Source organism: Falco peregrinus, chromosome Z (assembly GCF_023634155.1).
Source record: "Falco peregrinus isolate bFalPer1 chromosome Z, bFalPer1.pri, whole genome shotgun sequence".
Taxonomy (NCBI): Eukaryota; Metazoa; Chordata; class Aves; order Falconiformes; family Falconidae; genus Falco; species Falco peregrinus.
The window spans coordinates 59,811,001-59,828,990 of NC_073739.1; the positions used below are offsets into that span (position 1 = coordinate 59,811,001).

At 40.3% G+C, this 17,990-nt stretch overlaps 1 protein-coding gene across 2 annotated transcripts in view; it reads left to right on the forward strand.

Annotated features, from left to right (window-relative positions):
• Positions 1–879: 879 nt before the first annotated feature.
• SCAMP1 (secretory carrier membrane protein 1) overlaps positions 880–17,990 on the forward strand; it is a 50,644-nt gene continuing 33,533 nt past the window's right edge. Inside the window, exons 1-2 of one of the 2 annotated variants that reach the window (XM_055790424.1) lie at positions 885–1,114; positions 14,860–14,937. In XM_055790424.1, the coding sequence (XP_055646399.1) occupies positions 1,058–1,114; positions 14,860–14,937 (135 nt within the window). In that variant the 5' untranslated portion in view covers positions 885–1,057. Of the gene's footprint in view, positions 1,115–14,859; positions 14,938–17,990 lie in introns of both variants that reach the window. The other variant, XM_055790425.1, reaches the window with a different exon arrangement.

Sequence of the window (17,990 nt, forward strand, 5' to 3'; positions counted from 1 at the left end):
TCTCTGAACAAAAGGTTCTTCAGTGCTTCAAACAGCTGCTCCCATTTATTGTCATCATTCAGACCGGGTCCTTCAAACTGCAGTGTCGGGAGGTATTTGAACTCTTTTAGACAGTAGTAAATGGTTGAACACTTCCAAGAAGCTTTTTTAATATCGCCACGCATGGAAGCAGGATTTTGTGACCACGAGTCAAGGCTACGGGCCAAGGCTACCTTGCTTGAACCTGCACACCAGACATCGGGATAGCCATGCGTTTTGCAGGCTATTTATTATGCCAACAGGAGAAGCCAGCAGGAGAGTCAATCTGTGTTTTACTAAAGAAGCCTCAAACCTGAAGGCCTCCTTGCTACCTTCGCACGCCCACTATCACTCCCCAGATGAGGCGGGCCGCCCCGACGCGCTCTGAGGCGGGCAGGGACGGAGGGGCCGCGCAGCTCTTCCCTCCGGGTACCGTCCGCCCCGAGTAGCCCCGAGGCGTGGCTACCAAGTAGCGCCCACTGCGGCCCAGCCGGCGCCTCAGAGCCCCGCTACGTCCATGGCCGTTGGCAACGTCCGCACGCCTTGCGCTGGGCCCGCCCCCCGAGGCGGGAAGCCCCGGGCCACCTTCCCCCACGGCTCCTGGCTGGTGCTGGCAAGCGAGGGAGGCGGGACAGAGCCCCCCATCGCCCCCGTCCGCCCAGACGGAGCGGCGAGGGCAGCGCATGCCCAACCGCCCTCACTACGGCGGGTCCGCCTCCCTCCCCGCCCCAGGAATGGGCTCTCCCAAGCCCTGCCCCCGCCCCCGCGCTGCCTCCAGCCTGCCCCGGGGAATGGGCGCTCCCCCTACCTTCCAGGCCCGTCCCGCCCCGTAACCTCACTTCCGGGGCGGCCATTTTGGGAGGTCAGCGCTCCGTGGCTGGTCGGTGGCGGAGGGGGCGGGCTCGGGCCTGGGCCTGGGCCGTAGCGGCCGGCGACAGCGGCGGGCCGGGGGGCGGGGAGCTGAGGAGCCGGCGAGTGTCGGGGGCGCCGCAGGGGAAGAGCCGCCACCCGGTGATCGCAGCGCTCGCCTGTCCCCACCATGTCGGACTTCGACAGCAACCCCTTCGCCGACCCGGACCTCAGCAACCCCTTCAAGGTGAGGCTTGGGCCGGGGAGGGGGCGGTGGGCGACCGTGAGACTTGCTCGGTGTCGCGGCGGAGGGAGAGCGGGCTGCGCCGAGCCGTGGGCGTCCCGGGGGAGGGAGGGAGGGACGGACGGACCCCGGCCCTTCTCCCGCGGCTTGCGCGGGGCCGCTGCCTGCTGCGGCAGGTGGGGAAGGGCCGGCGCCGTGGGGCAGCGCAGTGTTCAGGGGGCCGGCAGCAGTGCCGGGGGGCAGCCCGCCGGGAGGCTGCGGGGTCGTGGCGGCTCCAGCAGGCTGGTAGGACAAGCAGTGTTACCGGAAGCCCTAGGAACGGGCACGGCCGTTTCAAAAGTTCGGGTTTTCATGTGTCCTTCTGTTGCTAAAATAACGCAAATCGAGTTTCAGGTGAGTTATTTTGAAGAGAAAACGTTTCTTTATTTTGGCGGTAACTTTGTGCGTGTATAATACTACTACAGTCTTTTTTTTCTTCCGTTTGACTGACCCAGATAGTTAAGCTTAGGGAATTTACCTTCTTTTTCCTTTCTGGTTTCCTCCCAGCCTCTGTCAAGCTTGGATGTTTATTTATGTTATTTCTGAAGCATGCAGGATGCTGATGTCTCGGCATAAGTTCTACCCTGCATCTCAAAATGCGGCATTTTGCATTTAAGTTTTGCACTATTGATTTGTCATACAGCTGAGAATTGTTTGTTCATCCACTGTTCTGGCTTAGCTGTCAAAATAAGCTGACCTCCTTGCATGCTTCCCATCCTTTTCTTCCTTTGTTATTTGAATCTAGTTCAACTAATTTATTGAGCTACTTACTTTAATAATCTTACTGAGCTTTTTTTTTGGGTTGCATTTTATTTCATGATGACCCTTTAAAGCACGCACATAGTATACGGCAGTGAGTTTACAATGTCAGCTGGAATAATTAGGCATTTTAAAAATTGAGCTGTCGCATTTCAAGCATAATTATGTGCAGGTAGCTGGTGGAAGCATAGCATTACTGACATTTATTCATTGGAGTCTGAGTCATTAGTTTAGTTTTTATGGTCGTAAAATTCAGTCAGTAGTATTCCTTAGGCTAGGCACTCTGTTTTTACTTGATGTTTTACAGAGTGTTACGACTTCCCAGAGGAACAGCAGCCCTGGCCTTGAGGTTGCCGCCAACAATAATTTGGACTGGTACCAGTGGCACTGAGCACTGTTCTTTTAAATACCTTTTGGCACCAAGTGCTGAAAAGGTGTCATTGTTCTAGAATGTGACTTCAGCAACAAAGATATGTGATGCTTTCCCTGACTTTTTCTAATAGTTATGAAAATAACATCTAGCAAAATTTATTGTGTAGAGATACCCAGCACAGTTAGGGGTATTGGAAGCAGTATGCTTGCCCCTGCATTGTTCATCAGCCCAGGAAACTTGTCCTACATAGTGTTTCTGAGACCTGAGCTAGGGACCTACCTCAGCCATACTTCTGGTTTGTAGAGATTGCTTAAAGTGCAGTAGTTGATTCCAGTTTCTCTTCAGGGGAAAGACTTCTTGTAGCTGTGAGGGAGAATCCACGTTCTACTTCTCATCTGCAGCTCATCACGATAAAAGGACTCTATAACAACTTCTCTGTAACTTGAAGCTCGCTGTTAAACACAGTTCTAGGTTTTTTATTTGCAGAAGTTGGTTTAGGAAAGCTGTATACTTTTCCTTTTTCAGAGGCTTTTTTCACTTCCTTCAGTCCTTTCTAACTTCCTTCGTGTTCCACTGCTGACAAAAGGTAATCTTGCATACCTTTACTTATCCACATGTTTTAACTTGAGGGGGCGAAAGGCCTCCATGTATAAGCCAAACCTTGACTGCCACTTTGTTGGCATAACAGCTTTGAAATTAGTGGGTATTAATGCATGTCTGCATTTCAATTTTGTCTGACTGTGTGTTTTAAAGTATTTTACAGATCGAACCAGTATTTCCAGGTGGACACTGACAAACCTAAGTCATGTTGTCTGAACATCTCATTCAAATGAACTTATTTTTATTTGTCTTTGCTTGGTAATGTTATGTATGATGTGATTAGTTAATTTTCCTTACTTTTGAAGGCAGTGCCTGTCCAAATGTCAAACCACAAAATAGTATGGCAGAGAAGGGGGGGCGCAGGCATTATGTGGAAGAGTTGTTGCCAAGGTCTAAATATAGATCCTGCTCTTTCTTAAATATTTTCATTTTACCTGCTGTCTGTGATCTACTTGTGAGGTTTTCTGTGACTGTTTTTAGTCTTTTAATAAAAATATTTTAGCAGAGGTTCTTGCTTGATATTGAACCAAATAAATGTGCTCTCTGGGAAGATAAAGGTAAAGCAGAAACATCTAGTTTGTTATATTTTGGGTAGTTAATTCTTTTGGAAACCTAAAATTGTGTTTCTGTTTTGGTATCTACTGGAAGTAATGAAATTTAGTTTGTAAAAACAGAATTTTTTGTTTCAGGTATTAGCTTACTTGGCTTGATCTTAAAATGTTGCTGATTTTGAGGCAGTGCCTATTTAACATCTACTTTTTTTTTTTTAATAAACAAACTTGAATTGAACCCAAAGATAGGTATGCTTTTGAAGTCATAGTATTCCTCTGAAAGTAGCTGTCCTTTGGATGCTGTACCATCAAAAAAGAGATTATTCGATTTAAGAGACAAGAGGTAATGAAACAGATAAGTAAAATTCTAATGTTGAAAAGCTTTTGATTGTATTAAAGTTGTACAGAAGAAAATGCATCCATGTACCATACAAATGTGATAATCCTGCTATAATTTGATATAGCAGCATTGTGTAGAAAGACACATTTGGCATGACCTCAAGTATCATAAATGAAAGTAGACTAATAATGAAAGCTGTAGTCTTCTGTCTTGGGAAGTGATACAGATAAAAGGTTATGAAACAGCAGTCTCTCAAAATCCAGTAAGTTTCATTTACTCAGAAACAATTCAGCAATTCATTTACAATAAAAATGTGTTGGTTCTGTGGTGGATTTTTTTTTCTTTTGTAAGTGAATGATACTACGAAGAGAAGAAATTATTTTTTTTTTTTTTAAGTAAAGCTATGAATTTCACAGGCCTTTGTGGCTTGGCTGACAGACATTACATTGTTTGAGGGCTGGATGTTGCAGTCCTCCAAACATATGAGATGATTATTTATTAGCAACTACTACAGATATTATGGTAGGAGTGAAAATAAAATATATATATGTGAAAGCCAAACCACTGTATGATACGGGTGAAGACTTAAACAGAACAGCCTGTGTCATGTTCAGTTTTAGTGTGTAAGGACAGAAATCATGGAAACTCTCAAATGAATGTAATGTTAGTTATGTGAGTCGTTTCTTTGGGTGGGATTAGGTACCCAAATTCTGGTTAGCATCAAGTTGTTACTCCAAAAAGACATGGATCTTTTGTAGTTCTGTCATGACTACCATTCTGTTTAAGGTGCTCTAAGGTATCTAAAAATGGTGTTAGGCACCTGAATTGCCCCCATGAAGGTCACAGGATTACTTGAGTCACTAGTGCTAAGCATATGTTAGAGCTTTGTGCTGGTTTGGGCTGGGGTACAGTGAAATTTTCTGCATAGTAGTTAGTATGGGGCTGTGTTTTGGATTTGTGCTGGAAACAGTGTTGATAATTTAGGGATGTTTTTGTTATTGCTGATAGGGGTTTACACAGAGTCAAGGCCTTTCCTGCCTCTCCCATCATCCCACTGGTGAGTAGACTGAGGGTGCACAATAAGCTGGGAAGGGCCACAGCTGACCCCGACTGACCAAAGGTGTATTCTGCACCACAGAACATGCTCAGCAATAAAAGCTGGGAGAAGGAGTGGGGTGGGGTGGTGGGAAGGAGAGGAATGTTTGGAGTTGCGGCATTTGTCTTCCAAGTAACCACTACAGGTGATGGAACCCGGCTTTCCTGGAGGTGTCTGAACACCTGCCTGCCAGTGGGAAGTAGTGAGTGAATTCCTTGTTTTGCTTTAGTTGCATGTGTGGCTTTTGCTGTACCTATTAAACTCTTTAATCTCAACCCAGGAGTTTTCTCACTTTTACCCTTCCAGTTCTCTCCCACATCCCACTGTGGGGTGGGGAGAGAGCGAGCAGCTGTTTGGATTTAGTTAAATCTACTACAGAGGTAATTCCAGTTATAAATTGGATATTACACTTAATCTGACTCACACGAGCGCAAAATTATCTGGTTTGACAGGAAGTAGAAGCTGAAGGTTTGATGCTGAAGCTGCAAGATGGCTGCTACCTTGTATGGCAGCAGAATCTCTACAGTTCATACCTTGATTGCTCGAGTGAAACTGAAGTGATAGAAACTTACAGGAAGAGAGAGAAGTCTTAGTTATTTTGAAGGACCAGGACCCTAATTACTTAAAGTGTTTCTGTAGTGTTTGTGCTTTAGAATTAAAAAGTTTTGGTTTGTGTCTATGTGTGTAACTGAGTTTGAATTCTTTTATTTACTGAAATATACCCAATTAAGTTGTCTGTCTTTAAAATCGTAAAGGACATAAAATAAAAATATTTTTCTAACTTTATTGCCTGGTTTCCCTTCATGTTTTCAAAGTTTATGAATTCCCCTAAATCTTGTATAATTTAATGCTGAGCATCATGGTATTGGAAGTCACCTTTAGCTGACCTACATGGTGGTTAGTTTTAATTTAAGAGTACATGTCATCAGTGCTGTAACTGCACTGTAATCTGTTAATACTGTGAAGTGTTTTAATGGGTGTTTGGTAAGGGTTACAGCTTCGTTTATTTTTCAGATTTTCCATAAAGTGTTAACACATATTGCACTAGTATTATTACTGCACTATATATTGAGATTTAACATTACAAAGAGGAACATAATACACGTTCAAGAGCTGAGGAAGGAGAAAGATTAGAGAATAACGATGTGATGGATATGGTATTTGTTAGGCATCTAGTACTCCATTGCAGGATGGGACTGGTGCAAGCTTTAGGACAAATTTGGTCTTGTGAGCCTCTGAAGTTCTTCTTGGTCTCAGAGGTGAGGCGTTTGCTCAGTAGCTTGGAACCCTTCATAGCTCTGCTTCCATGAGATAATGTGGTGTATAATGGGCACCACTTGAGACCCGAGTATGAGAAATGCCAGCTGGCTACTTTTGCACTGTCCTATTTAATAGTTGTTCTGGCAGTGCTAGAGTGAAGATGTTTTGAATATCATTGTATGAAGGGGGTGAGAAATGGCTGATCAGTGAATGAGATGTTAAATGTGAAATTGTGAAAGAACTGTTGTATCGGTTACTCTGATTTTTTTGTTATTATTAATATTATTTTGTTAGAAGTACAGAAATAGAATTTATTTTGCCTCTAAGTCATTAATTCCTCCAGGTGTTAATGTGTAACCTTTAAAGGACAGCTCTTTCTTGTAGTAAGTGATTTTTAATCATAGGTTAAGATGTATTTATAGTAGGTACAATACATTAAGGCTTCTTTATTCTGTTAAATGTAAACTGTACTGCTAATGTACTATTAGGATAGTGAAACATGAAATCTGAATTTAATTGCTGTTTGTGAAGTTTCTGTACCCTTACTCAGTCTTGGGCATGGAATAATGAATAAAGAAGTAAAGCATGAAGTCCCAGCAATGTTTGAAACTGCATCAAAACATTAGTAGCTTCTTGAAACTTTGCTTTTCCATGTGTAGCTTACTGTGGCATGAACAGGGAGGAAGTCTTTGGGGAATGTAGCTGTTTGATATATACCATATGTTTGCTGAACATATGCAAATTGCAGTTTCAGAAGCTTAATCTGGCTGAATGTAGAGTGTTATGGGACTGAAAAACACATCCTTCATGTGCAGGCTGTCTTTTCCCAGCATCAGATCTTAATTTAAAAGCTGAAACCCAACAGTTAACACAGGAGAAAAGAAAGCTTTGATATCTATTGCTGGCCAGATAATTTCTTTTTTCCCCTCCCAGTTTTGTTCCCAAAAGCTAAGTTTTGTCAGCAGTTTCTCCCCAAAAATTGCTCATGAGGATGTACGGGAAGCAAAGTATATCATAAGGAGAGTTTCAACTGAAACAGCAATAACTTTGATTACTCTCCAGAACTCATAAATGAGAAATGGGATGGATAGTTTTCTCTTTGATTCAGAAATCGAAAAACTCAGACCAGCATAGTTTCAGGAATTTTTTGTTGTGTTTTTGTTTAATCCTCTGAGGCAATGGTATGATCTTAGGAAGTACTCAACAGAAAGTACAACTGTGGGCATAAAAAACCCAACCCACCAAACCTCAGGATGAATTCTTACTGGAAAGTACAATTAGTGTTACTCATATTTAGAAAAGGCTAATATAGGGAATAAATTGTGATAATTGATGGAGAGCTTACCTTGAAATGAAAAGAGCTTGTACTTTTCATGTAGCAAAAATAAAAGCCTTTCAGTAGGAGTGATATGGGTAAGAAATCCTAGTTGGTCAAGATTGACTTTGCTAGATTTGTGGATCTAGTCTCATGATTTCCCTGGGATGGATTCACCAGTCTGGACTCAGTGCTATATACAGTCAGAGTTTCTGGAAGGAGTAACATCTTTGCTGAGCATTTTGAATAGTTTGGAGGTTAAGATTGGGGTTGTGCCTCTCTTGCTTCGTGGGAACTTCCTTCCAAGCACAAAAAGCAACAGGGCAAATGCATAGCTAGATAAAAGTGTTTATGGAACAGTAAATAGCAAAGAAGTTGGCAAAGTGAAGGCTGGTTGATGTCAGTGACTGGTAAAGCAGTTAGGCTGGATAAACTCATTTGTGGGGATCTTGAAGTAAAATTAAAATTGTATGGTGGCAGAGCTGAAGGGTAGTCAGTGACTGGTGAGGGAGGTAGTAGGATTGATACAGTGAATAATTGATAATGTAAAGATACTTCATCTTCTGATAATTTTTAGGACAAGGAGAACTGTTTTCTCATGTTGGGGTGCAACTACTCTGAGATCATTCTTAGCCCCTGAGCTTAATGTAGTAACTAAGGTTAAAAAAAAAAGATTATTTCTGCAGTCATCTTCAGTAGCTTATTCTTCCCTTGGCTCTATTTAAGGAACTATGTAACTCATAAGGTGTTTTCCATATTTTCTTTTTTCGATTTCATTCAATAAAAATAACTAATCCTCTTCTTTTTAAATTCATTTTTATGTTCATAGTATTTTATTTCTCTGTAGTCTTTTTTTTTTTTTTCCCCCTAGGACTAACTTCTAATTATGTGTACTTCTGTCAGTTTAATCATATATTAGGTGCTGTCCTATGAATTTCATATACATATAAAAAAGAAATAATAAAAAAAAATGCTGTTACTTCTAAGTGCAGCATTTCAGTTTTATGCTTTTTCCAAACAACATGATTATTGCTTTCTTTTGATGTACAATACTTCTGGTACCCAAGTCTTGGAAGATGTTTAGTTGGCTTGCTCACTTGACCTAATTGACAAATCAGTGTTACAAATTTGTTACTATCCTATTTCCTTAGTGGTTACCTTTGTTCCTCCTGTTCTTTTCCTTGTACAAGTATCTTATACATTTTCCCCTATTCTTCTTTCCAACAATTATTTTTTTGTTCTACATAGGTTATGTGATTTTTATTTGAAATTCTTGTTTTTATTTGCTGATGTGTTGTAAAACCATTACAATCTCTATCCAAATCGGTGTTCAGAATGAGTGTTTATAAACCCTGTTTCTTGACCTCTGCAATAAGATGTTGGTTTTACTTCCCTGCTAGACCTTGGGAGCAAACTGAAAAATACTCCAGTGAATGAAATGTTCGACAAAGCACTGATGTCAGTTATTTAGTTCCACTTAGGGAAAAAAAAAAAAAAAGGCAACACAAGCGTGTATTATTAGTTATTTTTTTTAGTCTTATTTTTTCCCCTCTTTCATTCCATGTTAAAGTTACTTGTGCATAGGATAAATGCTTTGGCCTTTTCAGTAGAATGGGTATACCTCTAAAGTGAAAACTTTTTTTTTTGACAACCTGAAGGACAGTTTGGAGGGGATGATTCCTAGTTCACTACTTTCTCTTCACTTAAATCAGAATCACAGCTAACAATGTAAACTTAGCTGATGGTGTTTTTCAGAATATTAGTGGCTTATTTGTGCTGTCAAAGCATGGTGGAACAATGCTGGACCCATTCGCAGTGAACAGTAATACAAAGAATCATAAGAGATGTATCTGCTTCTTCAGTCTTTTATTTGCTAATCTCTTCAGTATTAATGAAATATGGTAGCTGATGACTAGTTTTGGTCTCCTAGACAACAGAAGTCTCTCTTCCCCGTAATTTGTTTTTCAAAAAGCTGTAATAACTTGCATAGAATGGATTATTCTGCTCCATTTTAAACGTTCTCACTTGTAATTAGTTGTTTGTACATCCTCTGTGGTAACTGGATATTCAGTTAATTCTATCTATAGCAGAGGGATGTGAGCATAATTTTCTTAACCTGGCACAGGTGCCTTTGCCAATGTGAGATATAAATATGTTGTGTTTTCTGGCTTGGTTTTATTTGTTTTTATTTGTTTGGGGTTTTTTTTTTTTTTTTTTTTGAGAGAGAGAGTTCTCTATTCTTGATGTAAATACTGGGATGCTTCTGGTACCTGACTTCTAGTGATGCAACCAGTGTGATGCTTGTCTTTGCTTTCGAAATTGATGTAGGAGAGAGAATACGAGAAGCAGGTGAAATGGAAGATTAGATGGAAACCAGTTAATTAAGTTGTGCTGGTTTCTTAAAACTCCAATCTCCTGAACTAATTCAAGTCTTGAAAATGTCATCTGAAACGACTGCATGTGACTTAAATGCAGCAATAGCTACAGTAGCTGGCTATGAAAATTGGCCTGTTCATAAATTCTATTCCATGTTTAGTACCACTAGTTGTTAAATACAAAGATCAGAAACTCAGGGGGCTGAACTGACAGGATTTTGGGTGGGATGAGGCTGGAGAAGGAAGTGTGAATTGGACAGAAGGGAACAGGAGTTGGGCAAGTTGGAGCAGCATCTGGGACTGACTGGCTGGGTGGCTGAGGAAAATCACCTTGTGGTGAGGAGTTGGTGCAAGGGTGGTCCAATCAGGGCAGAAGTACTGGTCTACCAGGGCATAGCTTTCTCAGTCTGAGATTGGACTGGGCATTTTATAGTTGCTGCATTCATTGCCTAACATCAGATATTTAAACCCCATCCCAGAAATTCCCAGTCTTCTGTATTTGCAGAGGGTAACCAAATTTTCAAGCATTTAAATCATGCTGCAAGCTGAGCTCTCTGGATAGTTGATGGTTCCAGCTGTGCAGCTGCTTTGTGTTGATGTCTGTATATTATCACCTACTGGAACGTGGTTTTATTGCTTTTTTCAGTTTCTTAATACTAAAACCCCAAAATAAATAAAAAATAATGCATTTTAACTTTCTTGTCTGGGTGGAATATAAAATACAGAAAAATAAGTTATGCTACTTTAGGTTTACTTATTTATGTAGAACATTAAAGTTTTCACTGTTCTTAAGCCCTAGAATATAAGTATCATGTAGCATAGAAATTTGATAACATTCATTTAAATGCCACTTTGAGTATGTGGTCCTGCACAACATTTATTGTTCATGTTCATTGTTCAGATCCCAATTAATTTCTAAATTCAGTGTTTTATTATTCTGCAGCAGTGAGTGTGAGTACTTTACAGTTTTTATCACTATATTTAAATAGAGTTGGCATTTACTTTATTTTTGAAAAGAGATGCGGTGAGTAATGTAAATGATTCAAAGTAATTGCTTGTGTTCTTTGGGATGTCGGGTCTAATCTCCTCAGAAATTCTGTAAGTAGTGTGTTGAACTGTTGGTGTTGTTCAATGCACCGTAGGTATTCTGAACAGTTTGAAGTTTAGCAGCCTACACCTGGGCATCCAGACTATGAAGAGCCTGTTTTTTTCAAATGCAAAGACAGCTCTAGCATTAGAGAAGACCACAGTGAATGAGTATAGGAGAGAGATGAATCTCCAGGATAGTACTTGCTTCCCTCAGCTATGAGGTTACTCTTCCTGTGATCTCTGTGTTAACTTCTTGACTCTTTCTGCTTGTGGAAGAGATCAGGCCATGAACTTCTAATGAAGTCCAGACTGTGCAATTGAGGTTTTCTGAAAGCAAAAAATGGATGCTACTTGCCCTGACAGGGTTGAATTTGTGTATTTCAATACAACTATAACTCTTATTTAGTAAGTAATTCAACTTTTCTTAAGTAGAGCTGATATTGAATGTCCTCCGAGTCATTCAGGATTTTTTCAGAGCTGCTCCTACTTTAGCAAACAATGTCAGTATTTGTCAGAGGCGTAGCAATTGTTAATTCAAAATGAGAGTGGACTTCTGGTAGAGGGCTTCTTGCTTTACTCACTGTGTGTATTTAAGCATACAACTTGTTTCTAGTACTTTGCCATCGTAAGCTCGTTTAGCTCAGCATATGCCTCCTGTTTGACAGTGTTAGAATGTCACAATAGCTGTGTGAAGAGATTTGAGAAACTTCCCCTCATCATCTCTGAAACCCTCAGAGAAAAAAGGCTTTCTTTCATCAGATATTTGTTATTGTTTGCATATTGTATTTCTAAATGTAGATGGCTCTTCTGAATTTGATTAGACCACTTTTCCCTGTGTTTTGGGAATCTGCTGGTGTTCAGTGGCTGTCTCATGAATCTGATATTTTAGTTATTCAAATAATTGCATTTATTGTTCTTTCTGGGCACAGTCAGGTGGAGTTATTTGGTTAATAGTGCACCCATCAAACACAGAAGTTTAGTGTTTGAAATGTACTTTTGAAGCAGCTAATTTAACTTGGCGTACTAAGTGTATTTGAGTTCTAATAATGCAGACATACTGTTTCACCAGTCTGGTGTTTGGCTATCACTAGTTTTGTAGGTGTCTCGACTCAAAGCATTTTTATGTGTGAAAGAAGGAATGATATTGAGAGCATTTCTGGAAGGGCTACCATACTGAAAACACGAACAAAGAATAGAGTATTTTATTCACTGCTAATCCATACTAACATGTAAAAGCTGGAATTAGTGTACTGAGTCTGGCTAGGATGCAGTTAATTTTTTGTCATTGCAGGTCCCTATGGTGCTGTGGTTCAGATTTGTGATCAAAACAGTGCTAGTATGGCACCAGTGTTTCAGCTGTTACTGAATAGTGCTTCCACAGTGTCAAGGCTTCCTCTGTTTCCCTCTGGGTGTAGGCCGGGCATGGGCAAGAGGTTGGTAGGGGACATAGACAGGACAGATGGTCCCAACTGATCAAAGAGATATTCCATATCATGTAGCATCATGGCTCACAATAACATTGGTGGTGCTGCTAGTGCTGGTGGGGATGTTCTAAGGTATCTGTCTGCTGTGGGAGGTGGTGAGTGATTGCCTTTGAATCACTTGTGGGTTTTTGTTGCCTTTTTATTTTTTTTCCTTTCTACCATTCCTCCTGGCTTATTAAGCTCTTTTTATGTTTTCTCAACACCCAGAAGTTTACTTGCATTTGCTTTACTGATTCTTTCCCCCATCCCACCGTATCCCATTGGGGAGGGCAGTGAGGAAGCAACTAAGCAGGGGCTTAGCTGCTGGCTAGGGTTGACCCACCACAGTAAGTTAAAAGTTTTCAGCTGTATACAACTTTCTACCATCCTGTATATTGAATTATGAAATTATCTTATTTGTATTAACTTTGGTTTAAGTTAATCTTTTTTCATCTTTTACTGACCATCCTAGTCAACTAATGCGTAATTCAAATGTCAGATTTCTTCCCCATTTTTTAATTATCTTTTTATTCAGTTTCTAATTATTCATAGTTGAATTTTGACAACAAATGTTCTCCCCCTGCACATTTTCCTTTGTTGCTCATCTGCACAGTGTTTTGTGCAGTCATTTAATGAAAGAACCTGTTACAATTAAGTCTATCAGTTTATGCAAGGCCTGATGAGATTTTAGTTTGAACAGTGCATTTAGGTCTAGCATGGTGACTAAAAAAAATACGGCAGACTTGTGGGGGAGACTGTCACCAGAGTGGGTTCATTGAAATCACTAGTCATGGTGTAAGTCAAAAGTGGGACAGTTAATTTTGAATTGCGTGTAACATTGTTTTGTATACCTTTTAAAGAAAGGCTAATTCTAGTTCAGTCACTGTTAAAATACTGGTTTGTAGCTAAATGCATTCTTTAGCCAAAAGTGGTAGCATTTTATGTGACCAAAAGGGTAGTTTTTATGTATGGTTATGCACGTGAATTTGATTAAAATATGCAACATATAACTTCTTAATTTTTGAAGCAATTATTATCTTGTCTTAAAATTTTTGTAGTAAAAACTTTAAAATTGCCTGATACTAATAGATTTCTGACTATAGCTAGTGAAAAAAACAGACTTGTTTTCATTTGCTGTACCCTACAGGATTTTCGAGTTGATAGATATTCTGCCCTGTTTATTGTTGGTTTTTTTTTCCCTAGGTGTAAGTTGCCTGCAGCCATTAAGCAAATATTGTTCCTGCATCTGTAGACTGCTGTCAGGACTAAGCTAGTGCTGTAATAGATGCTGATTCTAAGAATCTGAATTTTATTCTTCAGTAGCTTAATAGCTTGTGTATTTACTGAAGTGTAGCTTAAATCACTTAGTATAGTTTTTAAAAAGTAGACAAATGTTTCATGTAGAGTTTTAAATGTAGCTTTCTTTAAAGGAAATATGGATGTAGAAGTATAGAAATGTAAATACTTGTCTTCTTCCCAGTCTTCATCAACTCCAGTTTGTTTTCTATTGTTGAGCTAGACTGTTGAAATATAATATGTACATCTATACATATCAGTTGAAAATAAGGAAGTAGTATATTTACAGCTATTTTGTATATTTAATGTACCTGTAAAATACTCTACGCTTGTTTTATGCATTTACATAAATAGAAATGTAACTAACCATATTAAATAAATTGATTTATTGATTTTCAAGAAAACCTTCCTTTCATGCATTTTTATGTTCTGAAGATGCAAAAACCTTAAATTGAGGCACAGAAACGATGTAATGGAACCAAGCATCACATGAAATAACTACAATTTTTCTTTATCCAAAGTTGGTATGGTCTATGGTAGTGGGCACATGTACTTTTCTGCAGAACCAAGCCTGCCTGTCTCTAGCACGGAGAAGTGTTTCATTTGTGAAAATGCTTTCTCAAGCTAAACCTCAAGCAGTCTTTCTCACTGAGTAGTTCATTGGAGGAAAAAAATTATACTTATTTCCTAATTCTATCAGTTCAGGTAGAAGCTGAACCAGAGGTACTTTTGGCATTTTGGGACACTGTTTCCTCAGTTTTGTTTTTCTGAAATGCTTTTCCTGTTCCTGGGATTGTTGAAGGTACTTGTGGTTAGGGACAACCAAGAGTTATGTAAAGCTCTTTTCTTCTGTTGTGCTTTTTGTGTGTAGAATTGTGGAGTCCAGTGGTCAACATAGCAGGGTGCAGTTTTCTTCCCTTCTCTATTGAGAGCTTTTTTCCTTATAAATCAAATGGGTGACAGATGGAGTTTCTTTTAGGCTCTGTTAATCTAGGTTTATAAGACGCTCAGAATGGAATGATGTCATTTTGGAGACCAGAGAGAGGCGAATGTTTACAGGCTTTTGTAGTGAAAACAAAAACCTATTACAAGGTTGAAACAAAAGCTGAGTTTTATATGAGACAATTATATGAGTGTTGACTTGTTGCTTTTTTAATTGTGCATAGACTTAGAAAACTATTTTCTTTTCTAGGATCCTTCTGTTACACAAGTGACAAGAAATGTTCCTCCAGGGCTAGATGAGTACAATCCTTTCTCTGATTCAAGAACAGTAAGCACATTTTTTTCTTAATTATGCTGTTAATTTTTTTAGGTAAGATTTGTGAGGTACAGTTTTCAGAGTTCGAGGCTGGTGTAAAACATGTGACAGGCTAAGCAGACATAATGGAAGCTGTGTAATGATAGTCTTGTAAAGTGTTTGGAGGGTTCATTGGGTAGGCTGACTTAAGTGGGCTTTCACCTGTTAAAGAAGTGTGGCTCTCCGAAAGGCAGCCAAAACAGATTTCAGTATTTCACCTGTTCAGTAAGACTTTTGATAGTCTGTCTTCATGTTTTTCTGAGTTCAGCTTGCTTTGCTTGAGTGTGGCACGTTTCCCAGTGTCTTACTTTTGACTTCCATTTCACTTAATGAAAATGTTGCTCAGAATAAGGAAAAACATTGCATTTAAGTAACAGTCCACAGGCTATGAGTAGTTTGCTGTAGTAAAAAGGAATCATTTATGTCCAAGAAACACTGTTGTTCTTTGCCTCTAATTTGTATAGGGGGGAAATACAAGGAATGGGTTGGTAAATTCAAACTGTAATAGCATTTTTCACTGGTTACTTTTGATAGTGAAGATCTTGTGCAAGATTAGCAAAATGTATGGATGATTGCTGTTCGTAAGTATAATTTACAAGCATTCAAATACTGTATTTTTAAAATGTACTCTTATTTCTTGTGGCAAATCTGGTAGTGTTGATAGGCAGTGTTAGTATTTGAGTGTTTGCAATGCGACAGCAAGGTTTCATACAGTGCTAAAATGCTAGACTGGAAGGAGCTTGTTTCCGTGTATGCCGAATATTCTGTTTAATGCAGAGTATTTACAACTAGCAATAATATTAAGTAAGTCTCAACATTTTTTTTTCTCCTAACTCACAATATCACTAATTATGTTTGATTTATCTTTCTGAAGCTTGTAGAGTTTCAAAATTGATCTGTATGGATGATACGTTCTGAAGACATTAAGTGTTGTTTAAAAAGAAAATATCTAGAGCTACTCTGACTTTTTATTACTTTTGTACTTATTTTAATATGCAGCTCTGTAGGAAAAGGAAAATTGAAGTATATAGCTACGGCTATCTGGCTTTGAACAGTCAGCTGTGCATGTATGAAAAATTTTAATTGCTCATTACAGATGTCACTCATATAGAAAAATCAGGAGGATGGAGGAAATCTTAAAGTCAGTGTTCAGATCTACTGAATATGTGCTATATTCATGTATTGTGATTCAGTTAGTAATCTATGTGATGTTACCAAATTCATAAAAACTGTCTGTTGGATGAGCAGTACTCTGTAGCGGAAAAGAACTTTCACAGGTTTTCTTGCAGAAAGCAAGACTGAAAGCATAAAGTGTATATTCGATTAAGAGTGCTGTAATAATCAACCTTTAGATGATACTCCTCTTCCTCTGTCTGTGACTTGTGGATGCTAGATGTGTAAGTATTCTGTAATTATATGCATTTGCAGGAATGTGCTTAGTTACCTGATGATATGCTCACAATTCCATGTGCTCACCTCTCTTTTCTTACCAGCTTTGTGTGCAAGAGAAGGACACACTGTGCATGTACAAATAAATATATGATGGATAAGATAAGAGGCAGTAGAAGTGAATGTCTTTAAAGACTGGATGAACAGACGTAGAAGCAGAATCTGTGAATTTTAGATTTGAAGGATTACAATGTCTGCCAGGGTAGGGATAGAAGTTACTCTGCATTTTGTGTACTGCCCAGAGCAAAAACATCTGAATACTTTCTGGGGGGTTTGATTTGCTGCTGTTCCTTTATTGGGAACCCGAGTTATCTTGAACAGTTTTGTGCAGATAATACCACTTCTAACATTTGAAAACTGTAATAGCGCTAGTAGAGCGGAAAGCATACAAGCTTCTTCGGTGGTAGCAGAATACATCCTGGAGATTCTGTGCTCTTTAGTTTGAGAACTGGTGCTCTGTAAGACTTAAAATAATCACAGAATCATGGAATGATCAGGGTTGGAAAGGGACTTCTGGAGATAATTTAGTCCAAACCTCTGCTAAAGCAGGTTCACCTAAAGTAGGTTGTACAGCATCATGTCCAGGCAGATTTTGAATAACTCCAGAGAAAAATAATCCCCAGTCTTTCTGGGTAGCCTGCTCCAGTGCTCTGTCTCCCCCAAAAGTAAAGAAGTTCTTCCTCATGTTCAGGTGGAACTTCCTGTGTTGCAGGTTGTGCCCTTTTCCCCTTGTCCTGTTGCTGGGCGCTACTGAAAAGAGCCTGGCCCCAGCCTCTTGACACTCACCCTTAGGATATTTGTAGACATTGATAAGATCCCCTTTATGTCTTCTCTTCTCCAGGCTAAACAGGCCCAGGTCCCCCAGCCTTTCCTCATAAGGGGAGGTGCTCCAGCCCCCTCAGCATCTTTGTAGCCCTCTGCTGGACCCTCTCCAGTAGCTCCCCATCTCTCTTGAACTGGGGAGCCCAGAACTGGACACAGCACCCCAGATGTGGCCTCACCTTGGCAAAGTATAGAGGGGGAGTATAAACTCCCTCGAGCTGCTGGCCACGGTCCTCCTGGTGTACCCCAGGATCTTACTGGCCTTCTTGGCCACCAGGGCACACTGCTGGCTCATGGGCAGCACTCCCAGATCCTTCTCTGCAGAGCTGCCTTCCAGTGGGTCAACCCCCGGCCTGTGCTAGTGGTGTGTGGGGTTGTTCTTCTCTTGGTGCAGGACCTTTGTTGAACTTCATTAGGGTCCTCTCTGCCCAACTCTGTAGCCTGTCTGGGCCTCGCTGAATGGCAGTGCAGCCTTCTAGGGTATCAGCCACTGCCACCAGTTCTGTATCATCAGCAAACTTGTCCCTTCATCTGGGTCATTGATGAGCAAGTTGAACAGGACTGGTCCCAGTACTGACCCCTGGGCCACACCGCTGGCTACAGGCCTCCAGCCAGACTCTGTGCTGCTGGTCACAACCCCCTGGGCTCTGCCATCCATCCAGTTCTCAATCCACCTCGCTGCCCGCTCGTCTAACCCACACTGCCTGGGGTTACCTATGCGGATGTTACGGGAGACAGTGTCAGAAGCCTTGCTG